Source organism: Dysidea avara, chromosome 1 (assembly GCF_963678975.1).
Source record: "Dysidea avara chromosome 1, odDysAvar1.4, whole genome shotgun sequence".
In the NCBI taxonomy this organism is placed as follows: Eukaryota; Metazoa; Porifera; class Demospongiae; order Dictyoceratida; family Dysideidae; genus Dysidea; species Dysidea avara.
Window position 1 is genome coordinate 50,116,128 of NC_089272.1, and position 19,510 is coordinate 50,135,637.

Here is a 19,510-nt window from a genome sequence, read left to right on the forward strand (position 1 = left end):
ACGCACAAATCTGAAATTCTCCCTAGCCATTACGCAATGTTGGCACTAACCACTGACCAAATTTCAGGTCAATAACTTGTTGTATTTCAATTGTATGGATCGTCAAAGTTGGTAATTAGATGTGTGTGGAAGACCCCTTTTCGCAAATCCGGTCACATTTCCGCCAGGTCTAGAATCACCACTTAAGGTGGTAGGGTGCACCAGGGTAAAGTTCATGCACCGGTCACTTTAATGTCAAGGTGGCATCTGCTTGGTAGAGTTTACTAGATGTGTTATAATATTATAGTAAGATTACCATGTACACTGTATCTCACTGCATACAAACATAATTTGTATTTCTAAATTTATTCACTGATGTAGATAGATATATATGTTGTGCAGTTGAGGGAATATGACCCAGTGATGCTTATAAATTTTATAGGCATCAGTATGGAAAGTGATTGAGGATTCTTATTTTGTGTAAAATATGATTACAGGACATTATGTATCATAAATACACCCTGTCCATATTTTCAAAATCAAGCCACTCTGCCCTTATTTAAAATCTAGTACGGATGGCAGCAGTATTCTACTCTGGTTTGATTGAGTAGTTGTATGCACCTGTGAAGTCCTGTGAACTGAAAGAAGACATTTTTTATACCTAGCAATTCAACTGCCTGCCAGAGCAACAAAAGTCAAATATACCTAATAGAACAGTCAACATTAGATTGACATGTTCACTACATTTCCTGTCACACTGACACATGCCACTACACACCAACTACTTTGTTATGACACACCACTCCATCATGGCCCTTTTCCTTGGCTTATTTCAAGTAAAAGCACTAACCACCTTGGATGCCAATCTAAATGTATGCTATTACAACAAGGCAATGTATTAAATTAAAAAAATATTACACTAGAATGGGTGAAGCAGTTATGTTAGTGTGATAAAAACAGGCTGTAACATAAGGTCATTCACTGGCATTGTTGATAACTCCAGTGTACAAATTTGTACTGGAGAAGCAAGAGGATAAAATAAACAAATAAAAGAAATTACAAAGTAAGCACATAATATTATAATTATTAAAGCATGTGGTCTGTGTGCACCACCAGTGGTTTAACCTTGGAACTAATACTATCCACATATGTCAGTTATATTTTCATACTGCTCAGTTTAACTTAAATTAGTTTTGTTAACACTTCCCAACAAAAATAATTATATACCTGTACGAGGGACCCAATGCAAGAAATCATATTGAGGATAAAACAATCAAATAATTGATGCCATATACCAAAGAATGGACTAGAGTTTCAACACACAAACTCTTTCCTTACATAATTCATTTAATAAAGTAAAATAAACCTGATAGAACAGTTACTATATTTACTACACACCCTATTACACTGACACATACCTCTACTCGCCAAACACATCTTTATGACATACCACTCCATCTTAACTGCTGCTGCTGACTTACCTGAAGCACAAGACACTATCGGGCTTGGATGCAGATATAGATGTACATTACAGCAACAAGGCAGGTAAAATCAAACTACACAAGCATGGGTGAGTAACTGATCTTGTTGACAGGCTCCATGCAAGCTACAGTGACCAAAATAGCAAAAAAATACAAAGTCACATCATATACTATTTTAACACATGTACAGGGTGATTCAGGGATCTAGTTAATACTCCAGTATACATACTTGTGCTTGGTCTGGAGAAGCAAGAGTAGAAAATAAACACATAGTATGCAGCTCATCACAGTGTGCACCACCAGTAAAACTGAAACTACCAATAATTGCTCAGTTACTTTATTTCTTTCATATAGGTAAAATTTAAACTTAGATTTTTAACTATTCTGCCAAAAAAAACCTGCATGAGGAATCCAATGCAGAAGTACTATGTAGGACAAAACATCATTGCAGAAAACGTACCATATGTTGGCACCAAAGAACGGACTATAGTTTCCACTGCATTAACCCCTTAATTTCCTCACTTCTCGACCATGGTACATTCAAAATTTGCAGCAGAACACAATCATCGGACTACTGACTTGATGTCTGCATGATTACTGTATATTCTGCATGTACAATACATACAGTATTCAGTGTTGGTGATTCAATCACTTGAAGTGGTATCTCACTATAGTCAATGATGTATCAAACATCAAGTAGCTAGACTAGTCAATAGTGTCATGTAAACAGTCAATGGTGATCCATCAAGCATCAGTAGCTACAACAGACCAAGGTGGTGTATCAACCATCAAGAAGCTTTACTAGTCAATGGTGATGTGTAAACCATCTCACAATAGTCAATGATGTGTCAAATATCAAGTGGATGTAATTAATAGTCAATGGTGGTGTGTAACCCTTCTCAGAACAGTCTATATTGATGTTTGAATAGCTAGAATAGTCAATGCAGGTGTGTTAACTATTTCACAATAGTCAATGATGTGTCAAACATCAAGTAACTAGAATAGTCAATGGCCCGGTGGTGTGTAAACCATCTCACAACAGTTGATCGCCATGTGACGTGTCATACATCAAGTATCTAGAATGGTCAATGGTGGGGTGTTACACACCAACATTGGTTATTAAAGCTACTTGAAGTTTCATTGACTGTTGTGAGATGGTTTACATACAACCATTTACTATTCTAGCTACTTGATGTTTGACGCATCACATTGACTGTTGTGAGATGGTTTACACACTGTGTGTAAACCATCTCACTTACAGCAGTCCATGGTTATCTTTCAAGGATCAAGCAGCTAGAATAGTCAATAGTGTTATGTAAACCACCTCATAATAGTCAGTGAAGTGTCATAGATCAAGTAGCTAGAATGGTCAATTGCCCACTGGTGTTAAACCATCTCACAACAGTCTATGGTGATACATCAAGCATCACGTAGTTGGAATAGCAAAGGTTTACATGCCACCTGGTTACTTGATGTTTGATACATTACGTCTGATACTTGACATGGATTGAATCTACAGTGACACCTGTCTTAGTGGCCACCTGCTAAAAAGACCACCTCTAAAAAAAGTTTCTCTAGTTAGACATTTTTATGTTAACCCACCACAACCTTTGGCCTATGAAGGCCAAAAAGTTTCGGCCTGAAAGACAAACAGATGGACTCTGATATTATAAAGATTCTAGCTTATCACTGACTGTTACATTGAGATGATGATAATGGACACCTTCCAGCATAGAATTACTATGATATATACAGGTAGCTCTGTCTTCCGCTTTCGAAAATGAAGTGCATGTCTCTATAGAAAAAGTTTATTCCCCACTGTAAGTGTTGCATTGATATAATACTAAAATGCACGCTACTAAAGTCAGTTCAGTTGTTTACTAAAAGCTCAGTTTAACTCATAAATATGTATGGTGTACGATGTAGCTACACTACATTACAACAATAGTCAACCACAACTTCTCAAATCAATAATATCCTGCTGGCCATGGGATGTTATATATACAAGAGTAATGTATGATAATATACAGGAAATGGTCAGTATAATGAGGTGATATTATTAATGAGGTCATAAAATGTACCTTAGCTGTGTTCCAGACCTACTTGACTTGGCCACTGAAAAAAAACAGTTTAAAGTCATTAGCTAGACATTGCACTGCAGTTTTTTTACCCTGCTATTATCAGAATTCTTTTAAGACACACAAGATTACTGTAGTTGTACATTTATAATAGATCACCATATCATCATTTTTTGTTGTGCCATCATCGATCATTGAATTTGAGGTAGTCTACACACACAACCATTGACTATTCTAGCTACTTGGTGGTTGATTCTTAATCATCAGCCATTGCATTGTAAGATGATTTTTAGACATATGACCATTGACTATTCTAGCTACTTGATGGTTGACACATCACCATCGATCGTTGCATGTGAGGTGGTCTACAAACATAACCACTGACTATTCTAGCTACTTGATAGTTGACACGGCACCATCGATCATTGCCTGTGAGGTGGTCTACACACACAACCACTGACTATTCTAGCTACTTGATAGCTAGTTGACACATCACCATCGATCATTGCATGTGAGGTGGTCTACACAGACAACTACTGACTATTCTAGCTACTTGATGGTTGACTCTTCATCATCAAACATTGCATTGTGAGATGATTTTCAAACATACGATCATTGACTATTCTAGCTACTTGATGGTTGACACATCACCATCGATCATTACATGTGAGGTGGTCTACACACACAACCACTGACTATTCTGGCTACTTGATGGTTGACACATCACCATTGATCATTGCATGTGAGGTGGTCTACACACACAACTACTGACTATTCTAGCTACTTGATGGTTGACACATCACCATCAATCATTGCATGTGAGGTGGTCTACACACACAACCACTGACTATTCTAGCTACTTGATGGTTGACACATCACCGTCGATCATTGCATGTGAGGTGGTCTACACACACAACTGCTGACTATTCTAGCTACTTGGTGGTTGACACATCACCATCAATCATTGCATGTGAGGTGGTCTACACACACAACCATTGACCATTTTAGCTACTTGATGGTTGACACATCACTGTCAATCATTGCATGTGAGGTGGTCTACACAGACAACTACTGACCATTCTAGCCACTTGATGGTTGACACATCTTTAGTATACATACATCCATATAAAAATAACATCAAAATGGATATCTCGACCCCTGATTAGAGTAAAAACTAAAGGTCCCCCTGATTACAGTAAAGGTGGCAGTGCTATCCTTTAATAGTTTGATAGATGTATCATGCTTATCATTTAAATGACCTTAAGTACACTGTCATCCTCTGCATTTATGTTGACACAAAAAAATCCTCTCTTATTCTAGCTCGTGCTACCAGGTGTAAAAGACAAAAGAAGAAAACTTTGACCCATTAGCCTTTTTGCTTTAGATGCTATCATAACATTATCAAGCATAATATCTTACGTGCCATCTTTATGGTCTACATGCAGTGACATTCTGATTTAAGGAGATGCCCATCTCATACGGGTCAGACACCAGTGAGCCACACAAAATGTGCCCTCTCAAATTTGCTTCCAGTCCCACCAATACAACAGGGTTACTGTCACTATGACTATTAGACCAGTACAGAGTTCGAGTCTAAAAATCTGAAGCTGCATCTGAATCAATTTTGATGTTGACATTGAATCCGGATCATCAAATGAGTCAGATTGATGGACCGACATTGAATTAGACCACTATATTATGTATCATATTACTGACATCACTTATTTAACAAAGTATCATGATGTCACATTTGAGAATCACAATATTTAAAACCAAAATGTAGAAATTTCAAACATTGGTCACAATACCACTGCTGGATGACTCCACTATTATTGGAATTTTAAAGATATACAAGATTACACCAATTACGCATGTATAATACTGCAGATAAACTAGATTCAGTGAAAAAAGTAACATACATGTACAAGATTTTTACAGTTGTGCTTTAAGCTGCGTGGTTATAGCAATAAAACATAAAAGTCCATCACGAAACATTGTTTTGTTATTGTTCACTAAGCTGTGAAAAATATCTTCAAAGCTTGGCGATTGTTCAGTAAATGTTGTCTCCATCCTAGTAGTCACCAAATCCTCCCATTCTGCCAATGGATCTTGTCCGAACTCACTGAACAGTACCTCCATTCTCTTCATATTGTCTGCCAGCTTCGTTGGCTGCTGGGACCACGGAGTTGTCAATAGGTTTTGTCTGATTGTTTTGAGCCATCAGCATGTTTGGAATACCCCTGCCTGTACAAAAAGAAATGATGATATAACTTATAAGATTTAGTGACAGTTATGCATAAACACTGTGCATTAATTTTTTTTGATATACCTTGGATCCGATGCTCATTCCAGGCAGCCACAAACTTTTTCATCCCTACTTGGCTAACTTGGATGCTATACCAGGAGACACAAAATTTGACATCGTCATGATGATGTTCCAAGTTAAAATTGTGGTTTTCTTGCATTCAATTAGGATGGCCTTAATCGGATAGCTTACCCTTCCATTGACTTCAACCCGGATCCTTTCAACCACATGATTCTATTATACAAAAGTCAACACGTTATCCAATGCTAACAAGTACACTGTATAGCATAATAGTGTGTATGTACTGCTTGTTAATTAAAATTTAATTTTGCATCAATGCTAATATTTTATCCGATCTTTAAAATGTATCAAAGTTATTTATCCTGTATGTGTATCCAATTGAAATATCTACTTTAGCTAGTTGCTGACATTGTTAATTTTACTATCAGAAAGTTAAGGTTATTTCATCACGTCACAAAATCTCACCTGGGTTGAGGATGTTTGCAAATGAGGTGGTGCAGAAGGGTTTCTTCTATATTCTGCCAGCTGTTCCAGCATGTACAGCATTAGATACCACTACTTCCCCTGATCAACCCTGAGTTGATCCCACATTCCATAGTGGCAGATGATCTGTCTAAACAATAATAAACAGACACTTGTACATATACATGAGATGGTAGTATGTACAGTAAATATAGCACGTATTATACTTGTAGTGCGTAACGTAATACCTGTATATACACTCTCTCGTAAACAGTGTAGTTGTTTTGATTGGCATAGTAGTAAATGCCACAATTTTACGGCTAAATCCTTCAACTGCACATATGTGCATTGCTCTGAACATCACGTTCTTCTCGTTTTGGTCGATGTGCAGTTTCTGACCAAAATAATCTGCCTGGTAGGTTCCAGGGTTTGTCATCCGAGCAACAGAGTGTCGGCAGGCTTGAGAGTACAGAGGCGAAACAATCTTCAGAGACTCCCCTACTCTCTTCTCTCCAGCTTTGAGTCCTTCGGATGCCAATACCCTAGTCAATGTTCGATGTCCATACACTGGACCCACCTGGTTTTCAAATGTTAGACAAAACTGATAATACTAACAATGAAATAAACTAAACAATGTAATATTATTTGTTGTATTTTTTTCATGTTAAGATAGATATAATATCACTTTATCACTTATCCAATCCAATTGCATATTACTGTATATACTAGCTAACTACCTGTTGAGCAACCTTGCCATGTGTAAAGGCTCATGATGTTTTAAAAATTAAATTCTACTAATTCCAGTACTACATATTGCTGGGTTTGCACACTATGATATATTTAAATGTATAACACATTTATATGTATTAATGTCAATGAATGTCAAAAGATAAATTGACACAATGGAAAGAGCTAACTCACCTCACTGACAGCAGCGGTTACAATCCTATCTAATTCAGCTTTTGTGAGCCTGCTTGTCTTGTGTATGTCTCTTTCACGACAAAATCTACAGAATGAAATAACTAGCTGACTGTATACGTATATATAAGCTAATGCATTATGTCATCTTATGATCTATACATTAATCCAATCATTAAGTGAAGTGACAATGAGATTCATGGTTGGAAGAATTTATAGCTGTTGTCGGTCCCAATATGGCTACCTACATTTTTCAATCTGACTCTTTTTTAGTCTTTTAATAGATTGTCTTTATAGAATCTACATTACTCTCGCCATCATGTACTCACTTGCAAACCTTGCCATATGCATCCTACTTTGGTTTAAAAGGCATGTGGCACACATATCAATGATAGCTATACATGCAACCACATTTAACAAGTATATTCGTATACATAGCTAGATGTTCTTCATGGTCATAATGTCCGGTGAGCCTTAGCTAACAGAGATAGAAATGTGATCATTCCATGTGACCAGCAAAAATCATACCTGTCTAGTCACTATTGAACAGCACTCACCACCAGGATCAACAAGTTTGAGTGTGTAATTTTACTTTGACGACTTGATTTAATTCAAACTATGTAAAAATAATGCCTGACTTATTGTTAATAATATATTATTTCATCTGAAGGCTTTGTAACTCCAGGGTTTTTGTCACATGGGAAGGAAGGATCTGCAAAAAAAAAGCTGGCTGCTGATAAACCTTGTTGTACAAAACTCAACTTAGTTTGAGTTCTTACTTCAATTGATCGAGTATGTGCCAGATGTATGCACCCAAGTATTTGCATGATCATGGTAGCTATAAGTTTATTTATATTCCATGCTCAATGTACTGCAGACTAGTATGCATAAGTTCACACTTAGCTAGTTTTGTACCACCTACAACACTGCTTGAAGGTTCTTAGTTTACTAATTTGTTAAGATGCCTTACTGTAGATATACTGATAGTAAAGTGTCAGTAGACTTAAGTATATGGAACATAATTATTTACTAAGTTTTAAACTCTCAGAAAACATCAGTGAATGCGGGTTTACTGAAAAATTACTAAAATAACAAACAATTAACTGTTCCATGTACTGGGGATATACCACTGTAGTAAACTAAGATACTTCAAGCAGTGCAATATCTGGTCTAGAAATTCATCCTGAGTTACATATTCTGTATTAATTATTTCAATAGCTAATATCCATTTCATATGTGTTGATAATGATAATGTGATGTGCATGACTGTTTTGTTACATGTATAATCTTTGTAACTATGTAAATGTTTGTAGCTAACCAGCACTGGGTACTTCCATGTACATTAATAATAAATAAATATCAGGGGTGGATATAGGATTTTTCCAAATGAGGGGGGGGGGGGGGGGGGGGGCGGAACTGGTTACAGACATAACAACACATGCACAGGTGACTGAGAAATAATTTTTGTGATGCTGAATGGTTATTATGCAGATATTAAGAGATCATGTTCATCAATGCATAGTCATATGGTCATGACAATTATGGAAATTAGGCTCTCTAAAGTGAATTTGAGAGTGGTTTCAGCATGATATTTTTTAAATAGAGCAATATCATAACTATATGTGCTATAACTTATGACCTCTAATATTAAAAGCATCACATGCTTTGTGTCAAAAACGATGTATATACAGAATCTAGGGCTATAAGGGGCAACTACAAGTTGATAAAGCAAAGGTGGGGGCATAACCCCTTAGCCTCCCCCTCCCCTTGGATCCGCCGCCCCTGAATAGAGTATAACTGACTGTTCAATTAGAGTATCTCGATCTTCAAAGAAAATGGAGTGAAGGGGGCTCGTTTTCACTCTTTAGATCCCTCTCTTTGAGATAAACAATGGTTTTATGGTGTTACAATATCACTTTGCACTGCTGTAAGCTGGTGCAAGCTTCCCGACTCGAATACTGACTTTAGCTAAAGCAGCCTACTTTGTGGTCGCATGCAGTCTGAGGTCACACATACTTTTTATTTTTCTCATGTAATGATGGTTTTCTCTCAAATCGACTGTGATTGTAATTATAAGCTTTATTAGCCGATCAGAACACCAGCACTAGTTGCTGGCATGCCATATAGCGGGAAGTGGAGCCATATAGCTAGCATGCTTAGCTAGCTACTGATTTAGTCATGCCATACCGTATATTGACTAGTTAATGCAGTAATAAATGAAAAAGAACACTGCTGCAAACCGATCCAAAGAGGAAACGCTCAGTCCTCTCTTGCCAGGAAACCTGTGCTGTAAGTGAAGACTAAGTCCTAAGTGAAGACTAAGTCTTTTGTGGGTCCATCTCTCCTTTTTTATTTTCTCCCTTATAAATGCTTCCATTTCGTCTAGCAAGCATTTCCCAGACATTATTGCAAGCTTATTACTATTATGAACTGTAGATCTTGCATGGTGTAGATAACTTATATATACTAGATAAGTGGTTAGATACCTACTTAACCCTTAAACCCTCATAATCCAGAAAACTGGATTTACACTTAATAAATACGCATGTTTTGCACAAAGCACTGTAACTTTCGGAGCGTCCATTCTATGGTTATGCAATTTATGTCATTCTACTCGTGATGTAGCAAGGGTCAAAATGATACCTAGAGTTTTACCCGCTAACGCTAAATGGTGAAGTCAAAACCAGCCGTGAAAATAACTTTTCTGTAAGAAAACACGCAAAACCTTTACATACCTTTATAAAATGGCCGATAACTCGATGGTAGCTGATCCTATCGCTTTGCAACAGCAACTCTTCGTGAAATTCTGCATCAGGCCATATATGACTCACGTGAGTAAACCCACAATCGAAATTAAACACGTGGCAAAAATTTTGGAACACCGAGATGTGACTCGTCGTTCACCGCTTCATATCAAGTAAGCCACTGTAGTTACAGTGTTCATTTAACCTTCTCCAAGTAGCCCAGTAAACACACTTTTAATCTATGTGTATTTGTAGGCTGTAAGAATTAAGTTACCCCACGCCATGTATGCCCATATTGTGTAAACACGCATTTCCGAAAAGTGTTCTGCGGGTTTAAGGGTTTTAATTGTGGTAACAACTGAATTCATACAAGTAACTAATGTGTCAATTTCTTGCCTACCTTTATATGGGCTAGCTAAACGTTATTGGTAGCAATATAAGATAGCACAAAGTGCTGTACAGCCTTAATACTGAAATAAATGAAATATAAATAAATGCAACCTTCCCTTCAGTGCTATTCATAAATGTGACTGGGCCTGCAAAAATAGGGCATGTGGGCACATTAAAATACCTACTTTTTCAAACTTTGATGTGTGATAACTTCGTATTCTATTATTGTTTGGCCATGGAATGTTCAGCACTTATTAAGCATTTAGTTGGCTTTACAATATAAGTTACAGAATGAAACTATTTTATCACACTACTGAGATATGGGAAGTTATGTGGTGTGGTGTAGTTTGTGCCCACGTGCCCTATTATTGCTGGCCCAGTCACATTTAATGTTAAAAACATTAGCTAGCTAGCTAACAAAAGCAACTTGGTAGTGGGCTTAAAAATCGAAGAGGGTACAAGGAGTGCCCACTTCTTCAGCCATGTCCTTAAAGTTATATTAACAATATTAAGATACTGTATTAGAACAATCTAAACTGTCATAAAACCGTCATCTCTTACCATCATGCAATTAGCTTATATCCCCTTTATCACCCTAAATGTTCCCATTACATGCATGGTAAACAAAGTTGTGAGTATTTCTTATCCAAAAGATATATAAGCATAAGCATAATATTATGTCAAAACTGTTCAGAATACATCACCAACCAAATGCAATAAGATGCTATAGTTATGCATAAGAATTACTGAACATAAAAATTTAGAGTTATAAGGGGTTGGGGTTTGTCTGGGGTTGTCCCTGAATCTGCTTAGTACTTAAGCTAGGCATGCAAACTTGATAATTTTTTTCATCCACAAAATATGGAATTTGGATGCTGGCGGGAGGTCAATTTTTGTTATTAATTTTGAAAGAAAATGCTCCAAACCACAACAATAACAATCTATCTGTAACTGTAAATTAAAGGTTAACTAATGCCTTCTTAAGAGTGATATTCACACTATACTCTTTTACTGAGCTGCTAGGTACATTTCTTGTGCTGTAAAGTGAAAGCCCGCATCTGAGCACGACACATGTACATGGACACAAGACTAATATCAGCATTTGAGGAGGCCAGGTAAAAGTGATGTGCATGGGTCAGGGTGAGAAAACAATTAAACAAGTTTGCCCTGCATTACGTATAAATTCAAAGCCATAACTCCACCCATGTTATTAGACTCATCAAGTGATGATATACTCTCATTATTGGTAATAAACCTTGAATCCAACATGGGTCTACAGATTGCAAACAAAAAAAGAAAATAAATTAAACATTATTTTTCTTAATTAGTCATCATCATTCACCTTCTCTTTGTGTAAATTTTTTTAACACATTGTCCATCAGTGATGATCTATGTTAACATCATTATGAAATGGTTGTATATCTACAGCGAAAGATAGACAGCACATAAAACTTTCATCTGTCTTTCAGTTAGCCACCGCAGAATCTGACTGACCTCAAATATGCAGTTACACATATAAACACACAAAATCATCATCACTACTCGTATGAAATGATTCCCTAGTGTTGTTTACTTCTTGTGTGTGTGTGCATGCAGATAAGCCAATCTTATGCTAGGTAGAGAAAAAAACTTAACCACATGTAAAGTCTGTAATGTGAAAGCTATAACCTTTGAGACTGTACCAGTCTTAACAGGTTCATTAGCAACTGTACTGCAGCCCCATAGGAAATCCCAAATTATAGAATTCTTAATTGCACAATTCAGGATTGGAGATTATAACTAGGTTAGTGTTTAGTATTGCATTGTTTACTTTCATTCCATTGTTTAGGTTAACTGACAGTTACAAGGGCTCTATAATTTGGGATTTCCTATAGGGCTGCAGTACAGTTGGTAACTAATCTGTTAACAATGGTGCAGTCAAAGGTTAGCTTTGACATTATGGGCTTTACCTTGTGGGTTTTTTCTTTTGTCATCTTTCTGGTCAACAAATATATAATTATACCAACATCAAATGGCTTAGATCAGCCTGCACTAACACACTCACAAGTACACTATATGTAAGAACCAGGGGAATCATGCCTTAAGTTTGTAATGACACTTCAGACTGCTCTTATCAATGTTGTCTTAGGTCGCCGACTGACTACCTGAAAATGGACTAGAGCGTTGGCCTAGTAATCAAAAGGTTTCAGTTTCAATGTCGGGTAAGGCCCAATTATTTTGGTGATGTTGTTGCTTCCTTGAGCAAGAAGCTTTACTCACATTGCTCCAGTATACCCAGCTGTTAAATAGGAGCCTTGTGACCTGGTGTCAACTGGGCAAGCAGCAGCTGTAACATCAATGGGTACCTGCATGGTGTTTACTGGGGAAGCAAATGCCAACTGTCCATGACTCACATAACAGGTGAAGGCTCAGGTGGGACTTTGTGTGCTCACACCCTCACCTGTGAGGCATGGTACAGCTTTCTGTGGGTTACTAGTCATACCCCAGGAAGATTTTCCAGCGCCGTCTCTAGTGCCTGAGTAGCGCACAGGTGTCCCATTGCTAGTCACTGGGTAGGCATGATTGTGGCAACATGGCAGCCAAAGGCTTTGCTATTTATTTATTTTATTTTTTTGATTTGTGTGTGTGTGTTTTATACAATATCAAAGCTACCAAAGACATGGATATGCATGGGTATTTCATGAATTTCTAAATCAACAGTGTAAATGGGCCATGAAAATTTACTTATCCCGTAGAATGGAATTTTCATGATTTTATATAAACATTTTTTTCATGGGCATTTCATAGCAATTGCCATGGGCCATGCCATGAAACTGTCATGATTTCCATTGCACATTTCCGTGGGTCATTTAGAAATTCATGGAATAACCATGCTTATTCCATGGCCAGTTTCTCTGGTAGTGAAAACGGTTTGACAGCAGACAATTAAGCTATAGCTACTTAACAGGTCTGTTCATAATTTTATGATGCAGCTTGAAATGCACACTGCTAGACATGGGCGTATTATCTTTTAGGTGGTAGCTGTCCATTTTCTGGTAGCCAGTAGGCCCCAGTGACATTGATAAGAGCAGCCTGAAGTGTCATTACCAACTTAAGGCACGATTCCCCTGATTTTTACATATAGGGTACTTGTGAGTGTGTTAGTGCAGGCTGATCTAAGCCATTTGATGTTGGTATAATTACAAGTGGAACAAAAAATTAGGAATTTTCAATATGAGTAGGGATCAAAGTAATAAAAAGTACTGAAACAAGAGAGATTATCTACCACCTGAAGTCATGCTAGTACACACGTAATCGCTACTTCAGTTGCCAAGATTTAAGATATAATGGCACTGAAGTAGGGATTACGTGTGTACTAGCATGACTTCAGGTGGTAGATAATCTCTCTTGTTTCAGTACTTTTTATTACTTTGATCCCTACTCATATTGAAAATTCCTAATTTTTTGTTCCACTTCTTTGTGTACTTTTTACAAACATTGCATGAATCTTATCTTTTATGTGCATGCAGTTTCTATTACACAGGACACTAAAGTTACTTTTCCAAGTCTTGATGGTAGTATTCCCTTTGCATTTCCGCTGACTCAATGCGAGACTTTGCCAAATCTTTGTTAAATGATGTTTTGGTGGCTTCAGCTGATTTCTCACGCGACGCTGTTACATTTTGTAGTACTCATTAGCATGACGCTGTGATTGGCATTCACTGCTGTACTTGTCCTTTCTCTCTGAGAGTATAGACTCTCTATGAGCTTCATAGTACGCCCTGTTATTCTCCTTCTTTCTACTCTTCCGCGCCGCTTCCTTCGAAGGCATTGCCGCACCCAATATTGCCTCCGAGAAAACACATAAAGCAATAATAACCACAATACCCTTAGCTAACGCTATTTTGCTACGAATTATTTCTAATATCGCTCAAATACTTGAGGTAGATACGTTGTTTACAGCAAAGAAATGCGTTTACAAACGCAAGCAATATTAATTTTGCCGGTTAACTTTGCCAGAAACAAAAGATATAAGTCGCTAAATATATTCACTTACACGTACAAAGCTTCCCGATTGTGAACAGCTCGCTCTTCCTGCTCAAAATCAACTTCAAACTTTCAACCGCGTGTATTCGAATATTTTACCGCGAAGATTATGATTACTCTATTTAGCGAGCACTCTTATTGAAACGGACAGCGCCGTACATTGAAGCCATTTGTGGAGTTATTAACACTACCTGTAGTGAATCCAGGACGATGGCGACATTAAAGAACGATGAAAGGTAAGACCCTAGCGCAAGGATTGTATTTCTATCGGTGTAGGAAAGGTTTAATCTATAGGCAAAGCGAGCCGTTTTCATGCAAGAAGTAGGACTGTAGCTGTTGCCATCTTCCCGCTAGGCCTGGCTGAAGGCATCAGTTAGGGAGTCAGTCACTAGAAAATTCAATCAGATAAAAATTTTTTTAAAATTCGTGGAAACTCATAGGATGCATTTCGTGTCGTTTTGAAGGCGAAATCGTGCTTCACTTTTGTAATACAATACTGCTGAATCGCCGAGATGGTTTTGCAAGTCTGCTTTTGGTGCGTAATTTTTTGGCGGGAAATCGTGAACCTTGACGATCCCTACCATTAAGTACTACTGTACTTAATGATACATTTGCTGACCAGAAAGATGACAAAAGAAAAACCCACATGGTAAAGCCCATAAAGTCAGAGCTAACCTTTGACTGCACCAGTGTTAAGAGATTCATTAGCAACTGTACTGCAGCCCTATAGGAAATTCCAAATTATAGAGCCCTTGTAACTGTCAGTTAACCTAAACAATGGAATGAAAGATAATAACAGAGTACTTTATTTTCTTTAATTAAATGCTGACTTGTCCAGCTATCATCTCCAGCCCAGAATTGTAAAGGGATATAGATTTTTTTGTTAGGCAATGCATAAAACCCCAACAACAGCAAATAGCTTGTCACCTGCACACACACACACACACACACACACACACACACACACACACACACACACACACACACACACACACACACACACACACACACACACACACACACACACACACACACACACACACACACACACACACACACACACACACACACACACACACACACACACACACACACACACACACACACACACATACTCAAGCGTGTCGATCAATCCCGACCCTACAAAGGCCACTTAATTTAGGAGATGATAGCTGAACCCACAAACACTCACAACTGAGCCCACAAACATTCAATATTCATCTTCTGAGTGTTTTCAAAGCCAGCTCTTATAGCTTAATGTTTAGGGTGCAGTTCCATGCAGGTTGGGGTTGCTTCACTACCATGTACTGCAAGGCACAATACAAACAGTGGTATAGATTTCCACACATGCCATTATCTTCGTAAGTGTATTCAGTGTGCCTTGCAGTACACTGTATTTGCAGACCTAGTCTCTTAGTGCCCAACTTTAAAGTTGTGGGAAAACTCAATGCAGTAAGATGCACACTGGAATGTAACCAGTGACCTCACACCAACATATACTTATTATTGATTGTAAATATGTGAAGAATACTAAGAAAGTGAAGAGCCTGTGAAAGACTTAAAAGCCTGTAAAGCATCTTGTTCTTCAACTTAATGCCTATTATCATCTTGTTCTTCAACATCTTGTTCTTCAACGTAACACTTCTCTTGTGCCAGAAAGCAAATTCTACTCTGGTACAGCCGCTGGACCACGGCGGTTTGTTGGCATATGGAAGTCACTGGCTATATTCTAGTTCTCGGACAATCAATTTAAGAACTCTGGAACAATGTATTTCATTGTAAACAAGTGACAAACACATAGAATTATTCATATTGGTTGGCATCAATATTATCATCTATTTGGCATGAAGCAATTTGATCGGTGGCACTCAAATTCGAGTGATGTTTTTTTTTTTTTTACAATGAGTTTCCCCAGATCTTTTTTTCAGAGTAGGAACTCAATCGATATGCACTGTGAAGGTGAAAGGTGGTCTGGCCATGTGAGACTAAGTGATGTCACCATTTACATGCATAAGACAAACCTTAAAAATGAAAAACATTGTAATGAAACATGTCTGTCCAAATTTGTCTTCCGAATTCAGCATAGATATGACGGCATTAAGTTTTCCTTACTTGCTGGGCTATGTCAAAGTTGTAGTGAGCTGTTAGGCTTCTTGACATAGGAAGAGATTGCATGATGACAGGTGTTGGTCTGTATTCTTCTCCATCCATGAATAATGCCTTTATTTTGGTTCTGATGTCCTTGCATTGTTTCTTGTAATAGTCACACTCCTCCTTAACTATCTTGAGATATCTTTCAGCAGTTTTGATGGCCTACACATAAAAATTTAACTTGACCTGTTATAAGTACAGTAGTTATCATTCTCAAATAAAAATATTGCACTTCCATGCTTAGGTCATGTATTATGAAACATAATAGTACATTATGTGGAGCATGGGGACCTACCTTTAGAAACCAATAGTAAAAGAGTAGCCATTGTACAGTACCTACTACATTAAAATTGTAGAGAAACTCTAGGCATAAGCACTACCAGATTTTCTGCTGATATACACAATAGCCACACATAATATTCTAGTACACCCACTCTTTTCCCGTGTTGCAAGAGGTATGATACACTTCCAATAGACAAGTTGTGATATCACCCTGTAGGAATGTGAGGTGTTGATAAGGTGGTAAAAATTTTGATCAGTTTTCATTCTTCTGCACTTTTCCAGTCAATACCTCAGTCCCATTGTGTTATACGTCTCACCATGCATGCTTGCTTCACACACTATGATAGTACATCTTTATGTCTAATGGCCATGCAATTTTACAAGCAATTAGAGTGTATTTATACTTGTATTGTACTCGTAAGCTATGATCTACATGTCAGTTGAAAAAGTGCCCCAACATCATTTAAATCCCCCCCCTTCCTCCTGCCCATAATTTTGAAAGACCTGTTTTGCCTCCCCTGAAATTATTTCTAGAAAAATTCCTGCTAATAGTTGTTTTGATAATTGATGGCTAATTGATTTATAAATTAATTGAAACTAAGAGCCCTAGTCAATACCAATGTATTGGAACAGATTGGTATCGGCAATACAAAGCTGTCGATACCACCAGAGGACACTCATCTCATGTACTGTATCTTCAACCATCCCTGACTACGTTTCCAGTAGGGAATGAGTTGGCTGGGCTAACAAAGTAGCAAATAATTATGTGTTTAACCTGCTACATTGGCTTCGTGTGTATTCTAATAAATTAGAACTCATGAATTCTTTTTAAAAATGCCAGTGCAGCTATTCCTCAGAAAGAAGCAAGTTTTATGGAGTTTGCAGTAATATACAATGTGTAAAGGCAAAGCACAGATGTTAATTTGTAGGAGTCTGACTTTTAAATGGTGATAATGCTTGTCTAGGCTCAGTGTTTATTCAAGGATTATTTTTTTGGGGTTGACTCAATCTGGAGTTATCCCCCCTTTCTGTGTAAAGGTGATATCTTAATTCAAGTGATCACAAAGTTAAGTTCACAGCCAGTATAATTTTTTGAGATCAAGTTGAGCAACTTGTTTGCAATCATGTCATTGTATCTTCCAATTAAGTATTGATTGCTTCTGAAACTGTTAGGGGGTTATCCTGCCTAACAACTCTTGATTAAACACTGTCTAGGCTTCAGTGCTTAATATTAGTATCGATGTTGGCAAATTATTTGCTAAAAATATTGGTATCGGAAGTATCGGTAAAGGTGGTATTGGTACATCTCTAATTTTAGTAAACAATAAAGTTAGTAAAAGTGTCGTATGGCTTCTTAAACTGAACAAACAATTTTGTTCTCAAACTAGGACAGCCACAAACCATATTAGGAATGCAAACAATATCCTTCAATCATGTGCAAGGGACTGACCTATACACGTTTGCGGTTAGTTGCCATTTAAGAAGGCATATCATACTTATGCTAATCTACAGTGATGAACAAACTAGGTACATTAATCTTTGGAATTGAGTTACATGAAAGCCAGCATGCATTGCAGTGCTCTGATCGATGTCACTTTCTGCCCCCATAGCAGGTGTATACTAACAGACTACCTGTGATTTTTCACCTTCACATCGATTCATTAATCTTGTAATCATTGCACTATTTTGGTGACAGGTCCAGCACAGGTCAGACATTGGCTTCCCTATGATATGAGGCAGAAGTGTCTTCCAGTATCTGCAAAATGTTGATAGACTGACTGATAACATGCCACTGACTATACACGATTCATCATAAAGGGTGTTCTGGCATTAGAAAATTTAAAATAAAGTAAGTCATCAACTCTACAGTGTTACCTTTTTGCTTATGCTTGATGGCAATATCTTAACATTGTCCCGCTTGTATCCAGGAATCCGTGCAGGAAGAAGAATGCCATTTTCTTCAGGGTAATCGCTGATAAAACAGACTATATGCTGGAAGACCTCATATGAAGTGACATTGGTTGGAAACTTCCCAGTACATGAATGCTCAAGCCATCGAATATCGGTGATGCAGTGATTTTTAATGCCAGCAGTCTCTCCTTGCTGATCCTGTGAAGAAATCTAAAGGTTTGCTGGCACACTTTACGGTCATTATGCATGTATATTGTGTGTGCCCTTTGTCTTTCTTCAATTGTGTGTCCACCATCTGTGTGTCCACCATCTGTGATGTGCTCTCCGTTGTTGGTCAATGCCATCATAGCTCCAGTAAGTGCCATTTCAAGGTCCTTGTGACTCAAAAGATCAGCTTGGGCACGATGTGATATATAATAGTGCAGAGAAAAGAAGTTGCTAGAAGTGGGACTCTCAATAGTGTAAGGCCAAGCCAGTATGTATAGCCCTGGAGAACTCTAGAACTGTGAATAATAGTGTCACAGTGGTGCGATTTTAAAAATTTGGTGCAAAAGTGTAGTGTATTGATGTGGCTATCCATTTATGGTGAAAAGTCAACTTCAAGGTTGTGTGCGTAGATCGAGGTTTTTGTAAAATCTGGTCACATATACTTATAAAGATACTTAGATGCTGAGATACTTAACTTTTATGTTGGAGTGTTTTGGACTACAGTGGAACCTGTCTTAACAACCACCTCTATGGTAAGACCACCTCTCTAAAAAG

General features: G+C 37.6%; 1 protein-coding gene across 1 annotated transcript; it reads right to left on the minus strand.

The window, feature by feature from the left end:
• Window positions 1-5,342: 5,342 nt before the first annotated feature.
• Window positions 5,343-11,647, minus strand: LOC136267807 (uncharacterized). Its single transcript, XM_066062989.1, has 6 exons — window positions 11,634-11,647; window positions 7,248-7,332; window positions 6,575-6,903; window positions 6,330-6,477; window positions 5,868-6,077; window positions 5,343-5,782 (listed from the first exon to the last, which is right to left on the minus strand). Exons 1-4 carry the CDS (start codon window positions 11,645-11,647, stop codon window positions 6,420-6,422), a joined length of 486 nt encoding a protein of 161 aa, XP_065919061.1. The 3' UTR covers window positions 5,343-5,782; window positions 5,868-6,077; window positions 6,330-6,419.
• Window positions 11,648-19,510: the final 7,863 nt, after the last annotated feature.